General features: G+C 38.5%; 1 protein-coding gene across 8 annotated transcripts in view; it reads right to left on the reverse strand.

Moving 5' to 3' along the window:
* CACNB2 (calcium voltage-gated channel auxiliary subunit beta 2) overlaps positions 1 to 17,589 on the reverse strand; it is a 245,624-nt gene that overhangs the window by 10,051 nt on the left and 217,984 nt on the right. For all 8 annotated transcript variants that reach the window (XM_085050571.1, XM_085050572.1, XM_085050568.1 and 5 more), the window contains 3 exons: positions 4,644 to 4,795; positions 3,821 to 3,916; positions 2,372 to 2,557 (listed from right to left, as the gene is read on the reverse strand). In XM_085050571.1, the coding sequence (XP_084906697.1) occupies positions 2,372 to 2,557; positions 3,821 to 3,916; positions 4,644 to 4,795 (434 nt within the window). The remainder of the gene's footprint in view (positions 1 to 2,371; positions 2,558 to 3,820; positions 3,917 to 4,643; positions 4,796 to 17,589) is intronic.

Genomic DNA, 17,589 nt, shown 5'->3' on the forward strand with positions numbered 1-17,589 from the left:
ATCACCTGCACCACATGTGTATGGTTGCTCCAGGCCTTTGGGAATTAGCCAACTGTTTTGTTGCAAAGCTCTCCATCAGACAGACAGGAGGTGTAAGGTCTTTGCTGATTTCATTTCCAGCCGTCCCAGGAGGCCTGGCGCCTTTAAGCGCCTCGTGCCGTGCAATGCACACAGGCAGCATCATGCTGTAGAAATGCCACTCTGGCAGCTGGCAACACAAATCCCTCCTTACAAGGGACACTGGGGACTAACAAAACACGAACCCCAAATATGTTTCATGGCAAAGGGGTGCTGCATTGGCCCCAGGGGAGGATGAGTTCAGTGCTCTGCAGTGTGGATGTGGCTCCCCCAGGCCAAACAGCTGGTGGTTTGGCTTTCCCTGCAGAGCAGTCCAGAAAAATGGCATAGGCACAGACTGTAAATTCTCTAAATACAGGGTCTTAACACTGTTTAAAGAATGGGTTCAGCCACTATGATTAAAAAACAGACCCACTCTGTGCCAAGGCAGTGACAGGCTCAGGTTTGAGATGTGAGCTGAGGATGTATCACAGGAAAATGAAACCAAAGGAACGTAAACGTTTTATGTTCCTTAAGGGACCCCAGTTGATTCACACTCCTGTATTAGTAGACCTTCAAACAAACTGTGAAACTGCAAATACACTCTCATTTTTAGTCCTTAAAATAAAAATCTGTTAGTTTGTAAAGAGACAGCACAGCATTCAGGAAAGTGTTATTAAAACTCTGCAGAGTTCCTCCAGAGAATGTGGTTAATACAATAAGTATGTGAGCTATAAATCCACACCCAAAAAGCATAAAAAAACTTGAGCAAAAAAATTTAGAAGTTTACAAAGCAAAGAAAGTTTATCTAGAGCAAGGCTGCACACAACAATACTGAATTTCATACTCAGAAATTCTTCCAGCTCACAATTTTTTCAGGGTGTTTCAGCTCTGAGGACAGAAAAAAAGGTAGAAATGAGCTATAGCTTACAGTCTCTTTTCCTGCAACTGTGTCTGAAAGCAAAAGAAGGAGATACTCTTCAAGATGGCTAAAGAATTTTTTCTTGTTAAAGAACAAACCTGTCAAGTGTGTAGTTTTCTAATGGGAAATAAATTCTTTGACACAAAAAACTGTTTTGCAAATCCATAAAATAAGAGCAGAAACTTTTTGCATTTTAACTTGGGTGCAGATACATTTTTCTTTGATTTTCTAAAAGGAGGTGTTTTTCGTAGCCAAAGTAATGAATTGTAATTTGCATATGTATGTAACTTATGGGCATATATGGAACTTAGGTAGAAATTTAGATGTAGTGAACCATTATTTGATCTGGGACAGATGTATTTTAACCCCCTCTGTGATCTTCTCAGCCTCAAGGCATCACTCACTACTTATAATAAAGTAGCATCTTTGAACACTTCATTTCATATCATGTAACACATATCCAAAGGAAAGCATCTCCTTATGCTGAACACTTCAATAAAATTACACAACCCAAAAGTCGAAGGAGAATAGAGGGGACATAATATGTGCATATCAACAGGCACAGCAGTGCAGAGGTAGGAACAAAGCCTGCTTTTCCCAGCTCACTAGAGTGTCCTCACTGTTCAGAACATAGAGACTCTCAAGGTCTTTCTGCACAACGTGCAGTGCAGCGGGACTTGGGTTTGATGTAAGAGTTTGGCTTGAATGAAGTTTGTACTTTTCACAGCAATGGCCAATGAATAAAAGAACAAAGGAAACACTGGAAGGGCCACTTTGACCTTGAGTCTTTAGTTATACAGTCAGTCATTCTCAACCTCTACAACTCTACAGCCCGTGGGAAGACTGGAACAGACTTCCTTCCAACATTTGTGGATCTGCCCTGTACATAACCCAATCTGTCATGCAGGGCCTCTGGGGCTGGGATTTGCCTATTAGCAACAGTGTGCCCACCAGTCAGAAATTTCCCAGAGGCTGGAATGAGCATAGTCTTAGTCTAGTTTTATTTCTCTGATTGGATTGCATACGGCCAGCTATAAAAATGCTTGTGGCTGGTACACATATTACTGGCACAGCGGTGTCCTGGGCACAATAAAACCTGAAGTATTCCACTTCACATCAACATATGTTTTCAGTCAGGCCAGCTTAGTCCTTGGAATCAAAACCGGCCCCCTAGTCAATACACAAACATATGCTACTATGAATACAATAGCAATAACAACAACACAATTGTATTTGCCTATAATACTGGAAATGGGTGAATGTCTACTGAAAAAGCTTTTACTCTATCAACAATGGTAAAAAATATTCAGCATATTCTAGTATCAGCTTAACATTGTGCTTTGGAAGAAGAAGCTGACAGAAGAAAAAAAAGAGATGGCATAAAAACTGTACCTGTAAATTAATATTTGGACCTGGGCTAATAGGAAGAGTGGCTGTTGCAAGTGTGCGAGTGAGAAGCTGGTTAGGAGGATTGCTGCTAGGTGGATGTGTGGCCTTCCAGTAGGCTTCCAGATAGTCAGCAAGGTGCTCACAAGCATCTTCAAGCTGGTTCTCATCAAGAATTACATCGAACATTTCCTGATAAAGGAAAGGTTTTAGTCAGAATAACCACCAGATAAAGGGGGATCAGCTAGAGACATTGATCATGCTTTCCATTAATCAAAAATGAATGTTTTTTGTAGTTGTATTCAGACATTTTACCCCTTTTTTTGTTTTTCTGAATGCAATTGATACAAAAGACCATAATCGTAACTAGCATTGATGCTACACTGGCTAAAGCAAGGCCTTGTGACTTTCACATAGTAATGTACAACCAGTCAGAGAAGACAGGAAGAAGCAGCTTGAACAAATCTTAAATATACAGAAAGAGGGGATAAATACTGAAGAATTAAATACTGAAGAAAATTTAATGGCAAGAAAGGGCTTCAATCCCCCTGTCTAGAATAACAAAGAGAAAACTAAGGCAAACTAAGACCAATAACTAACAACAGTAAGAATACAGATCATTCCAAGTGTCATACAAATATTAGGTAAGAGATTAGTCACACAGTCTAATTATAGTTTTCTACTGTTAGAAGGTGAGTTTCATCTATTTCCTCCCTGGTCAGGGAGCCAGAAGGAAGCTTTGAGGGTCTATGCAGGTCTCCAGCCTTCACTGACTTCTTGGGGACCTGAGCATCTCTTAACTGAGATGCTGAACTTTAATGATGAAGACATTCCCTTCACTCAGCTCTGTAACTACAGCAAATTACATCTACAACTGAGCTATTCTCTCATCTTCTGGTTTCTTACCCATATTCTTGACGGGTGAGTATGCAGGTACCAATGCACGACAGGCTTAAAACACAGTTGGGGTCTCATCACCTCCATGTTATAGGTGGAAATTGAGAGAAGTTGCTTCAGTGCACATCTGAAGAGCTGCAGAACTCTCAGCTATGCAGTACCACACAGCTCTTTGCCAAAATCCTGACCAAGAACATCAACAGTGGTGGGCTGTGGTGACAGATGCCCCAGAGGAGCTAGTCAAACCACTGGCCTTACCCTAAACTACTGTAGGTAAAGCACAGTCACTAAGAGGACTCATTTTTAGACAAGTGACCCCCTAAAAATTATCAAGTAAAAAAAACGTTCAGTTTACTGCAGCACTGACTGTATCAGCACACATCCCAGTAACTGTGAGTAGGATTCTTTTTCCCCCACACCCTCACGAGATGTTCTGCAAAAAGCAATAGTGAAATGTGGCCAGAAGAGGGCAAACATTCCTGAAAATTATGTAATTAACCTCGTGCTTGAAAATAAAGGCACCTTTCAGAGACAAGACATAAATTAACAGTGACTCACGGGAGGACACTGTGCCAGTTTATCAGCTGCCACCATCTGAACATTAAGGTGCTTGGCCTGAGATTTCCCTCGAGATTTTATCAACCTCTGTAAAACCTGTGAAAAACAAGACATTGAAAAAAGTGAGCAGGCTCAGACTTAATGTACACATATAACTACTTAAAATGTTTACATTTTAAACTGTTCACATGAGCAGAGTAAATTCTTCATTTGCTGGTTTCCGGAACATTTCCCATGTTCCCTTATCCAGAATAAACTAATTTTAATTTACATCCAAATACCTCCTTTCCTTTACAAGCACTAAAAATTGCCCCCTGTCTTCTGCTGCTGCTTCTGGTTTTGTTTGTTTCTAAGTTGAATTTTTTAAATTGATCTCCTGAGTTCTTTTCCCACAAATTCATTCTTCTCTTTCGAATGCCTCTTCACTAGGTTGGTGCATGTTTTTTTCATACACAATGAAGAGTATATTATCAGATTTTAAAATTTGGCAACCAGTCTGATATTCATTCCATGAAAATCATTCCTTCATTTCTATATTATTTTGATTTAACAAACCATTAGCATTACTTATGTGATCGATACTAGAAGTGCAATCCCAATTTAAAAAACCCATTGGAGCTACAGCATCTTCGCCACAATGGGTTTTAATAACAGTAGAGCACAGATACTTTTTTGATTAACAATACTTCATTATCCAAAGGGAAGTGATAACAATATATATCTCTAAACCTAAATGAGAACATTTGATTATCTGCATTTAAGGTCCCCACAAAAAAAAAAAAAAAAAAAACTGAAAGAACATGAAGATATCTAAAATATTTACCTTAGGAGAAGAAATCTTCACGTATACTATAATGGGAGCCAGAGAGGTTTTGCTCAGTTGAGCTGGGTGGTTAATGGTATCAGCATCAAGCACTACCAACTGCAGTGTCCTGGCTAATTCAAAAATCCGTTCAATTTCACTTTGAACTTCAGCTGCAGAGAAGTAGAAATTTAGAGTTATGAAAATACTAAGAGGTGATTAGTTTTAAGAAATGTAACAATGCCATAGACTGGTGTGTTGCTCCTCCTCTGGCTGCAGGAGTTGTATTATCTGTGCATGTCCTGGCACAGTAGGGTAATGAATACAGCATTAATGAGAGCACTTCACCCTGTTTTGCTGCCCTTGTAGGCACTGCCCATTCTCTCACCTCCCCAATTCCTGCCATTCCAAGCTGAAGAGATACTGGGAACACCTTCTCACAAGACCCCAGACCATGTATATAAGAAAAAGGGGTATGAATGCTCGCTGCATCAAATGGTAACCTTACTATGCCACAAATCTGCTACATGTAAGTAATTTCCACTCAGACTGGTATCTTACCCAGTAACCTGTTTGCTCAAACTGGAGTGCCTGAGACAGGCATTAGGAAGTACTGAGATGTCTATATTAGCAGAAACTACTGTCTTTCCGCCTAATTAACTTATCAAAGCTCTGGAAAAGAGTTTTGTTCTACTGGCCTCATTATGGTACCATGTAAAAAAATTTATTATTATATGTAAAACACTTTGATAAGAAAAAAAAACTCAATAATGCAAATAATGCTATGGTATCTTCCTCACAACTCCAGGAGCTGTGGAAAGGTGATTTTCCCAGAGAAAAATCATCTTTTCTTCAGGTAGTCATGCTCCCAGCTCCTCAGCACCCTGTCTGATCGGCAGTACTTTCCAGGGCAAACCTCTCCAAGACAGATGAGCTGCATCTGCTTTCACAAGTGGTGTAGAAACTGTCTTCATTCCTCAGTGAAACAAAACTACATCTTATAATAGCACACTTGTCTTTGAAACAGAATCACGTTTTCCTGCTCAAATCTTGCTATTGGCTGATTTCACAGAGAAATCACAGAAGCTGGGTGACTTGTGCAAGTCTATGAAGGAAGTCATCGGGCCAGACAAGACTAATTCATACAGGTTTCCCTTAAAGGTTGTGCACACTTCATGAACGAAAACCAGATTAGATATCTAGCCCATTCAAACAAAATATTAGAAGACAACCAACAGAGACTTAAAGGTCAAGAAGAGATACCAAAAATTTAATACAGAGTTTCTTGAAATTACATTATCAGCCTTTTATCTATTATGCTGGCAAAAGCTTTACTTTTGCTTGAAAACACGACCTATCTGATCTGGCTAGAGAGAGTTTTCTATATCAAATGGTCTCTTTCAACAGCTATGAAGAGATTGATTTTTGCTAACTTAGAATAACACTGAATAAATCAGGTACTATAAAAAGGTTGCAAAATTTCCAAGAGAGAGCAAGGCATCCCAGCTAGTATTTTGGTTCCAAATCAACAGGTGATTGCCATGGTCATTTTATAAATGAAGTAACATCTAAATGGTCATCACAAAATCTATATATTATGTCCTTTATTGGAGGAGGTTGACATTGCTTTGGATCTATTATAGATCACTTCCAACTGTTTGAGGTTACCTCCAGTCTTTCACAGCAGTGAACACTGGGAGATGTGCACGGTGTGGCATAGAAAGCACTGATGCATGGTTCCTGCTGGTCAATAAAAGCACTGCGGTCCAGCTGCTGTCTGAATTAGGACCATATTTTTTAAGACAGAACTTCTGATGGTTCTTGGCACATTCACAGTTATATTTTCTACAATTTGGTTGCACAGAGATACTGCTGAAATCACTGAATACCATTGTCTCAGAGGTTTGGTAGAAGGTAGTCAATAATCTATCCCTAATTTAAGTTCAAATGACAGCTAGAATAAACATATAAGAGATAATTTGGCATGCTGTTCTGATGATGAGTTTGGATTGCTTTTCTGCAATTTCAAACCAGGCTCAACACTTTAGTCAGTATAACAATATTAGTTGATGTATCATTTTAAGGCCATTCCAGACTGCTAAAAAACTCTTGTTCGAGACAATTTATAACCAGCAAAATCTGTCTCTGTGCCATTGCATCATAATTTTGTCTGGGGAAGCAGTGTTTGCTACACTGCTGGAAGCACTTTTCTGCCAGTAGAAAACAAATCCCTGTGGACTAGATTTCCTGGTGTACTTTTTGAAACACCCTCTGCCAGGGCAGAAATGCCTCAGGGTATGTTATGTTGTGAAACACACCTGGGGCAATAACTGCAGGTAACTATGGTCCTATGAACCAATAGTTTCCACTTGAGTCTGAAGATAGGGATATCTTTTTCATCAATTAAAATGTATTCCAGTACTCATTTTTCTTATCTTGGGTGTAGGAGAAAAGTTCAAGGAACTACACTGCATTATTGGTGAACCAATATATGTGCTTCTACCTCTTCAGTCAAGAATGGATGGGAAAAATGCCACAGGGACAGCTGAAGAGGTCCTGATCTCCTGTTCCTTAGAGTACTTCTTCAGCTTCTGGAAAAACTTTCATTTACTTGGTATCTTCTTTGAATTCTAACTTTACATCTAAGATAGTTGCAATTACTTACATAATATTAGCTTCCCTTTTCAGATGACAAAGGCTTTATTGACTGCTACAGCTTTGGTTTTCATTTTCCTTTAGCAATATCTGTCACAACCAAAATTCTCTACCTGTAAAAATTCCTGCATAACAAGACACTCAACACAGATTTTCTCTCAGACTTTTGCCCAAAGTAAGCAAAGAACTCAAAATGTCATGTAGGGATAGTAACAAAAAATGTCACTGGTAGTTAAAATAGGGAGCTGAGAACAGTGACAGTAGGGTATCTTCAAAGCAGCACAGTAATAGCTTTGCAATCTTCCCACCTCCATGAATACCATCTATTTATAATAATGTCCCTTCTTATGCACTGGAGAGGCATAAGAGTGAAGTTATAACACTAAACTCCAATAATTTGTCTTTGGCAATCATAATGAGAAGCATAAAAATAATAGAATTACTGTGACAATCATCATGAAATGCTGACAGCCCAGCTACAACACTCAAACCCTGAAACCAGCTACCAAATTTTAAAGTGACCCTTACAATCTATTTCATATGGTCTCCTTGGTAACCAGAGAGTGAACATACTTTAAATGACAGGAGCACTCAACTCTTTATTCCATACAATAAGGAATCAACTCTAAGAAACAGTAAGTACACATCTCCCAGACAACTTTAAATACAGCACATTTAAACTTATATCCAAATATTAATTCCCAATATCACAACTGCACCTTGAAGAGAAATTCAGTGCAATGAGAGCACAAGGAAATGGCTTTTCCCATTATGGGGACAGACAAATATTCTTTACAGCAGTGGGACCTTACAAGTGAATTTCAAGAAAAAATCTTTCCCAGTTCCCTACAGTAATCTTGCCTAAAATAAAGGCAAAGACATAACAACACTTCATTATATCTCTGTCAATTCACTATAACGTGACAAACTATGGTGGAATTTAGGGTCACTTATATAATGCCATGGTAAAAGAACATTCTCTATGCTTCACAGTTGGAGAAACACAGCTCTCCTGCAAACCTGGGCTGCCTCCACAGCAGGACACTGAGCTTGACAGAACAGCAGCTACATCAGCGATTTGTTTTAGCAAGACCCTGGTGAGATAGCAGTTTCATGACAGGGATGAGATGCAAAATGGACATATATCTGGCCTGCAAATGCCCAAGCGAAGCACAAAATACTGTTTCAATGCAGCAAAGAGATTTTGATCGTCACAAGGAACAGTGAAGTTCACATACTCTCAAATGTGCACAGTATGACTTTTAAATCCTATTAAATTTGACCTTGCCTCCTGTCTATGGTATTGGTGACTCTGTTTTGTTCACAGAAACACATATGTAAATTATGATTTTGACTGCAACAGGCACAGAGACAAAAGCATTCTGCTTTTTTCAAATAGGGCTCCTGATACTACAGACAGATGGAATTAAAAGAACACACCTATATCAATGCACACAATATAAAATTGTTAGCAACACCTTACACACATGGCTTTGAAACAATTTTATAAGTTAAGGAAAACAACCATCAGTAGCCATGATTGTTTTAATGCTAATTTTTTATGCAAACAAAATTACTTAAAAATAATTAATCCCTAAATTCCAGGAATATAATTAAAGTAATGAGAAGTTTAAGGCAACCTCAGGATTTCCATAACAAAGGTTAAAGAAAACAATGTGGTTTAAAATCATATAGAACATCTTGCATGATAAAACCTGCTGGAAATGAGCAAAGGTCATATCTGAAATCCAAGAAAATGAAAAAAGAAAAAAAGAGGAAGTGATAATTATTGAGCTATGCTTGCACAAGTCTCTATTAGGAAAAAAATCATGTGCTTGGCTGACAGAACTAAAATTTTAAATTTTGATTTGTAAGCATGTGTGTGCATACACATGCTTATATTGAGTGAAAAATCACCAGTGTCTCCACTGGGCACTGCTGGAAGCAGAATGCAGATACCTGGCCACTGCAGGCTATCCTGGACTGCACCAGAGACCTGAGCTCACTGGAAACAAAGCAAAGGTGCCGAGATGCTGCTGAGGTAAGCCAATAAGCTACATGGGGTTTGAGCACAGGAGAGCAAGCTGAGAAGAAACCCAACATGTATGTAAGTGTTTGGCCTCTTTCTTCTCATCTTCCTCTTTCCTCCCCTCAAGCAGCAGTCCTGCTCTGGGCAGGCAGGGAGCTAACAGAAGGCTCCTGCTGGGCAGGGGATAGCAGGCTCCATTCCTTCTCCAGCCAGGGAGGTTCAGTCCCACAGTCTCCAGGCAGGACCACATGTCCCACCTCACACTGTTGAGGGGTCCCAGTGCTGGGGAGCAGAATGTTTTGTGCCTCTGCTCCAGCATACCCAGCTAAGAAGGAAAAAATCTTGAAGAACATAAGCGAGAAGGAATAAATGCTTTAGCTTAGTCCTCAGACAACTGGTCAAAAGATGCCTGGATTACAGGTATTTTAATCAAATGTCTAATCTAAATGTAGTTTTGTGAATATACTTAGATCTCCCTGGTATCCACCAAATACCTTAGCCACTAGCTTGTTACGTAAAAAGGGGAGGGTGGGAGTGGGAGGATGACAATATTTTCCAGGAAAAGTGGCTGCATGTGTTACTCATGCCTAACAGATGGGGCTCCTGCAAGGGATAAGGCAGAAAGGAGAGAAGCATGTCTGCTGCTCTGCCTGGAGCTGCTGTCTGGGCTCTGCTGAAGGGGAGTTGTGGGGCGAGATGCTGCAGAAAAACAGGGTTTTCCTCCTCCTGCCTGCAGAGGCTCAGTTTAGGCAGAATTCAGACATTTCATTTTAATGCTCACACACGTCCAAGTGGTATTGACAGAAACAATGTCATGTTTAGAAACCCCAACACAACCAAGATCTATCTATAATGGACTAACATCTCCTGAAATGCAGCACTGTAATTATATGAAAACATGAAACAGATAGGGTCACTTAAAAATACTAAATAGCACATAAAAATGTCTACTTCCTGCCTTATTTTCCTGGACTCACAAAACAACAGCATTCATGGAATGATGCTTCTTATGCCAAGTTTACACTGGAAGAAGATTTTAATGGCCTATGAATGGGAAAAATTGAAATAAGCAGATTGCAGCAGAAACACAAGTGGCTGAGCACTGCACAAGGGTGCACTGAAATGACTGTGCCAGGAAGAACCACAGCAGTTCCAGAAGGTGCCATGCAGCACCACAGTACTGCTCCTATCACTAAGCTCCCCTCCACGCTGTTAAGGAGTAATTGGGATTGGAAAAAGGGGCAAAGAAGTAGTCTAACATTTCTTTTGCCCAGGGGACCAAGCAAGGGTCCCTACATAGTTCAGAATGCATATCATCATGTCAGTCTGGCAATAACCTGGGGATTTCTGCACCATGCCTCATTACTCAGTGCAGTACTAACAGGCTTTTACAGATCTGATCCATACGTAGGCACTAAGTGTTCCTAGGTCTGTTGTTTTTCTCAGAACAAGCATAAATAAAAATGTTCAGCCTTTCTCACAGATAGGATGTGGAACTACTCCATCACTGGCTATTCAACCCCTCCTGCTGATGGTGTGCCACTCACAAAACATTTGCGTATTCACTGAGTGGGAGAGATACTGACTCTGCAGCCTGATGCTTAGAGTGGGAGGCAAAACACATGGATTCCAGTTCCTTCTCCAGGGAAAGTTTAATTATTATGCCAAGTGCGTAAGACTCTGCAGGACCAACCAACAACCATCCTAAAGGTGATCATAGCCCTGTCATGGTGATGGAAATGATGAGCCCATGCCTCTCTTAGCAGAGAGCAGAACTGAACCCAGACTTCTTTGCGTTCTGGATAAACAACTAAAGCAAACCTTTAGTCTTGGATAAAATGGGGACACAGACACCAACTTTTAATCAGTTCTACCAGCCCAGATGATAGAAAAAACCTGGATCAATTCAACTTACAGTGTGAACAGTTTTAAGGGAAGCAAACTGTATTCTTAAACAAACAGCCAACTAGCTCAAAATATTTTATTCACCTATCCAAGTATCCCCTCTATTTCACAGATATCCATAACCTTAAAAATTACCTAAAAATTTGCTACATTACTTTGTTTCTAGCATATTTTTTCAATGTAATTATCAATCACACATATTTCTGTGCAGTATCATGAGAAAATATAAAGATAGGCTGCTGAGAGTTATCTCTAAGTTACAGGAATCAAGAACTGTTTTCCCTCATATACCCTTTGAAAACACTCAGGAAATTTCATTAAAATGCTTTGCCTATACTGTATCAAAAACTTATTTGCAAGTTAGAATATTGGAAAGTTAATACCAAACTTCTAATGCAGAACTACCTAAAGAATTCATTTGGGAAACTCTGACCTTAGATGTTAAGAAAATCAAGGCTGGCCCAGCAGGATAAAAGACATGTGAGACTGATAAATTATAACAGGTTCATGAACTTCATGCTACTCTTTCCCCATTTGTGGGCAAAAAGAAGTATAGCTACATTCCCATGAAAACCCAAAAGCTCTTGGCTGCTATTTTACTGCACTCTGGTTCAAGGCAAGTTCAGGTTTACCAGGTTAACATATTTAACACCTGAGAGTTATGGACATTTGTCACAGCTATCTTGAAGATAAAATTATAAAAGGACAGTCAGGATTTTCCATAACACACTGAATTTCTCTTTTATTTTCTTTGAACTATATTAGAAATTTGGGACTTTGGGAAGGAAATGCACTCTTGGTTAAGTCCAAATTTTGCATTCCTGTTCCATGGCCTCTGCAAGCAATGAAGAATTTTTATGAGGCTTAGCTAGTACTGTTCTAAATTTATCTTTGATTTATAGTAGAGGAAGCCTTTACTTGAAACTTATCATATACCAAAACTGTCATTAAATTACAAGACATGGAGAATACATAGTAACATCATATATGTATATCATATACAGTATGTATGTGTATATATATGTACACACACATATATTCACACACATATATATAACAATTGTTATGATAGCTTCAAACATTCAACTGGCTTCTCACACAAATATCAAGAAAAGAAAAAATACAGGGCTGAAATTTGAACAAGTAATGCACTAATATTTCTTCGAGCATTTATGTTTCATTTTCAGAATACAAAACTTTGGGATATCAACCTAATGATGTGAATGGAAGCTCTATACAGTTTTTAGAGACAACTTTCCAAACATAGGTGCTCAGCTGCACATGCAAACTGGGTGCATGTAATGCCCGACAGGTTACTGCATGTGCACATGGAAAGCAAATAAACAGATTCCCAGGCATGTGATGGCAATCGATTCACCATAAACACAATGACACATTTGACATCCACAGTCACACGTCTGTGTTAGAGCACGCAGATTAGGTGCACACACCTCAGAAATACACAATGGAATACCTAATCTGTAGTGTTTACTTGTCAATGTCAACTTTATTTTTAGGATTACATGAAAATAAATAAGGAAAACCAGCAAGGTTTTGTGAAAGAAAGACTTAGCAACATGGTATAGGATTGGCTTTTGTCTATCAGTGAGCCAAATGCGAGAAACACACGGTGGTTCTGTGAGGTACAATAAAGCACTGAACACAAAACAGCAGGAAAAGTAATTTGCAAGCTTGTATACATACCTAAAACATCTGGAAAAGGAGAGCATTAATGAAGCAAAGAATGGAAAAAGCCAACACAATCAGGTTTTGTACAAAGCATACAGCATGAGGTAAGGCTATAACAAGTGTAACATACACAGAAAAAGGCTTGGGTTCTTTTGACAAAGAAATGCAGCAAAAGCACAAAGCTGGTTCAGCAGTTTCTGCAAATGGCATATGTCTATATTAAAATTTAACTAAGCCAATTTGGGCTGATTTTCAGGTGAATAAGATTTAACCATGTACTGTACATTCTTGGAGAAAAAATCTGTTCAGAATTACAGATTTCTTTTAGGCTTTTAAAGAAATCAATCATTTGCCCTTTACTTGAATTTAGTTCTAACATCGCACATGTTAAAACATGTAACAATATTGACAAGCAAACATTTCTCTTTCTATCAAAACAAGCTTAATTGGAGAGGAATAAGACTGTATTATCCACCTAAATCTTTATGAGCCAGACACTATTTTTAAAAAGTTCTCAAGAACATTAATTTTATACTAGATATTCAGTGGCAGCATTGGTTTCCAATGAGTCAAACCCAAAGTCTATTTTTAACTGATTCCATTACAAAAGCAAACTGTCAGTCGATAGGTGTGTGTGGCATTAAGCTGACTGAGACTCCCTTACAATCCTGTAAATCCAGTTCCTCGTGGCTATTCCTATTCCTGATTATCACATTGTTTGTGTATGTTTCTTTGAAATTCTGGATTATCTATTAAATTAGTCTGGGTTATCCATTAAATCATTCCAAAGAATTTCACTTCACTGTTTTCTGTGCTATGCACAATATTGCAGACGTGTATTGGCTTAAAAGGTAAGAGTTCTCAAAAGGAGGTACATTTATTTCCCAGAAAATTATTTGGTATTAATATATCAAGCACAGTACTTTTGTACTATCTTAAGTAATTGACAAAACACTTATTAATACAATAGAAAAACAATGTCTTTTCAGAACTCTAAGAAATAACCTTCTCTGCTGCAGTTACAACTGCTGCTCACAAATATCGTAAGTTAGGGGTAAATCAGTGGCCTGGCTGCATGAGGTAATGCTACACAAAGGTTGGTGAATGAAGACATAGCTTTCCATTGAATCTGGAAGGAGGGAGGGATTTGAATTAAAGCAGTTCTGAGGAGCTATATTTGCTATAACAAAAAGGCATTTTTAAATTATATCAGATGTAGCAATAAACACATAGGTCTTTGTCCATGTGCCAATGACTGTTCAAGCAGGATAGAGAAGAGAGCAACTCATCTCCCCACATCCCAGAGCTGCGCAGCCAGAAGACCTATTCAGAGCATACCAAAAACCAAAAACAAACACTGTTTTCCCGTAACAAGAACAAATTTTTAATGTGATAAATACCAGTTTTAAGTACCTAGGCCATTGTAGATACTAAGTCATTGTAGATAGTCTGGACCCAAAAAAAAAAAAAAAAAGAAAACCAGCACAAATTTAGTGTTTGCTGACAGTCTGGGTTTTTTTTCCTCCCTGCAGTGATTTGGAGAAAGAGACCTTATCATCTTCATTTTCTAGATGGGAAAATGTAGGTAGAGAAAAAATTCATTTTCCAGAACTCCTTGCAGATCTGCAGCAGATCCTAGGAAAGAACTAATGCAATGTGAGTCCTGATGCAATGATTTATCTATGAAATTTGCATTAGTAGAGAATACGCTTGTCTGGAAAGCTAATGCTAATAAAGCAGGAAATGCCAAAACAGCTCTCCTAAAACAAATCTTTTGCAATTTGTATTATAAGAGAGCATTCAGGAACATATAATAAAGTTGTCCCTTTAGGGCTCAGTAGGTCTCATTCAGTATGCAACTCTGTACACTGTAAACTGATAAGCAGCCATTAAATAATTTACTTTCTCTTCATTGTCAAATACGTGTTTCACATCTCATTTAGAACACATGGCTCTAATCTTTCTCTGAAAACAGAATGAATAAAATATTGATGGGCTATTTTGTGGAACTTACTGTGGTGGTATATGCAATAAAATGATTTTTTCCCTTGAAACATCCCAGTCAGGTGAGAAGCTGGAATTATTTATATTTTCCAGAGAGAAAATTGAATTACAAAGAATAATCAAAAGTTATGAATAATTTGGGGGAATTAATTTTCAGAAATGTAAGTGTCTGATTCTTCAGAGTAATACCACATACAAATTACATTCAGACTAGAAATATGGAAGCCATCCTACAGGAAATCCTGATTCCCAGGGATTCTTTCTTCCAAAATGGAACATAACCTTGGAGCTTCTTTTAGAAATCAGTACTAAGACTCAGGACATTCCTGACGCAGCTTTGTACTGTCAGTACAGAATATCAGTACTGATCTGAGAGAAGGAAAAAATTCTTTGAGCTATGCTGGGAATGAAAAGAATACCTCCCCAGTTACATGTCTGGAAAGAGGAGAGACTAAAATAAGAGGACTTCAGGGTAATGAGGATCCACAAGGCTGGTATTTTATGAAGTACCCAACAGGAGCTCCAGCAGTCCATAAAGGACTCTCTGCTTTCCATCCACATTTTCAAGTCTGTGCATTACCATGCAACATGCTGATTGTGATGGTATACACTATTATTTGACAGGTCCAAAGCTTGAATTTCTGTTTCAGCTACAACACGTAGTATTGAATTTCTGTTTCAGCTACAACATGTTTCTACAAAACATGCTTAAAGCATGAAAAGACTGGGAAAAAAATAGCCATCTTCATTAATTATTCACATCTGCTGAACCATAGAGATAAACCAGTGCTCAGCATGCCTAATACTTCAATTCACATTCAGATGTGCTTTTGAAGGGTTTCATTTGCCTTCCTGAAGTTTCTTGTCCAATACACTGCATAAGTTAATACAGGGAAATTAGGGAAATAGTGATTCACTCAAAAATTCCAATTCCCCCCACTATGTTACATATTTTTCAAGAATATTATGGCAGAGGACCAGTGGAAAAGTAGTCTGTAAACACTCGACCAACGACTGGCATACATAAACAAAAGATACTAAGCAGCTGCACAGTTAGCCTTCTTATTATCACCTCCTAACCTTTATTTTGCACTACTTAAATTTGTAAATCAAATAATATTCTTTTAATAAGATTTTTTGTTGACTTATAGCAAATTCATCACACAAACTGAAAAAAAATTCCACTATATGGTTTGATACTGCAGTCACCTCTTCTACTTCAGCCAACTAAATTCTCACAGCAGTGGTATGTTGTCATCTTCTTTGTGAAACACTGCTAGGAGAGGCCACCTACCAGCACACTGCAATGATGTTTTCTGATTCTGACTCCTATTTTTGCCTAGAGGTACATTGCAGGTAAGCAAGGGAACAGACTGTAACACGCCTTGCACTCTTTTTCTTTTGCCTTGCAGAAGGGTTTTCCCACTGTCTTAAAAAAGCAGTTACCTTTTCTGACTCCAGCTTATTTTATTTCATTTCAGTTTTCCTCCCAACACTGCAGCCACATCACTTCCCTCCCTGACTTCCTGCCTGGTTTCTGTCCTCCCATGGTTTATCCCATGCCTAGTGCACAGACCTGGAGGTACTGCTGCATCAGGGGGTTCAACCATCCCAACTCTTTCTCCCAAAGTCCAACCTTTTCCATAATGGATTTTCACTACTTGCCTTCCTGCCTTAGCCTGGCCAGCCACCTGTTCCTCCAGCTGAACATCTTTAAAGTAAGCAACTTTTTATTCCATTCTCCATGCTGCACAGCAAAGGAGGGACTGCAAGTTGAAAGATGAGCATCTTTCCACCTCAGTTCTGCTTGGCTGCCCTGATTCAGTCTGCTGGAAGCAGATTCTGCTCACCATCATTGCTGGACCTTGCCAAGGAAAGCTGAGTCCTTAAGCAATTCAGATGCATGTCTTAATGGTAGCTTCTAATAATTTGGTCAAATTTTCTCATTATTTTCATAAAATTTCCCAGAAACATGTAACTGAAATTTTGTTCAATTCACTACCAAATTTCAAAACCCTGCTAGATTACTAGAACTATGGAAGTATTACAGCTTCTGAAATAAAAGGGGTTCAGAATATTTTAGCGTATGTAAGATTTTTTTTGCCCTGACTTTATTGGTAGAATGACCCAGTTCCTCTATTTAATATTTCACAAGATACTTTGAAGTTATTTTATAAATCAGTTAATTTTTGGAATTATAAGCAAGTGAAACCATGATATGTAACAGGAAATCTTATTTAATAACAGGCCTGTTACAAAAACTAGAGAGACATATTTGCATATATACATAATCACTGTCATCTTTTGGGTGTCTCAAACTGAGGTTCTGTCAGAACTTCCATTTTAAATACCTCCATCTAAAAAAATACCTTGACACAAAGAAAAAATGTTGATGCTCTCAAGAGTAGGGTTCTACACGAGATAAAGGTGTACAAGATTGGACAGCATTTTTTTTTTCCTGTATAGATTTTTGTGATAGATGTTTCACATACATGAGACTATATTAGCATGAGGAATGAGTGATATGCTTTTACTGCTGCATATATTTGTACAGCATTACAAAACTGCACAAGCTTTACTGATCAGGCTGGAAACTTAATCATCATGATTCTTTTTGTTCCATGACTGGTTGACCTCCATACTTATTACCAATTTTCAGTCCTATTCAAAATAAGTGACACTTTA

The sequence above is a fragment of the Lichenostomus cassidix genome, chromosome 2 (genome assembly GCF_008360975.1).
Source record: "Lichenostomus cassidix isolate B80296 chromosome 2, HeHo_3.0, whole genome shotgun sequence".
NCBI lineage: Eukaryota > Metazoa > Chordata > Aves > Passeriformes > Meliphagidae > Lichenostomus > Lichenostomus cassidix.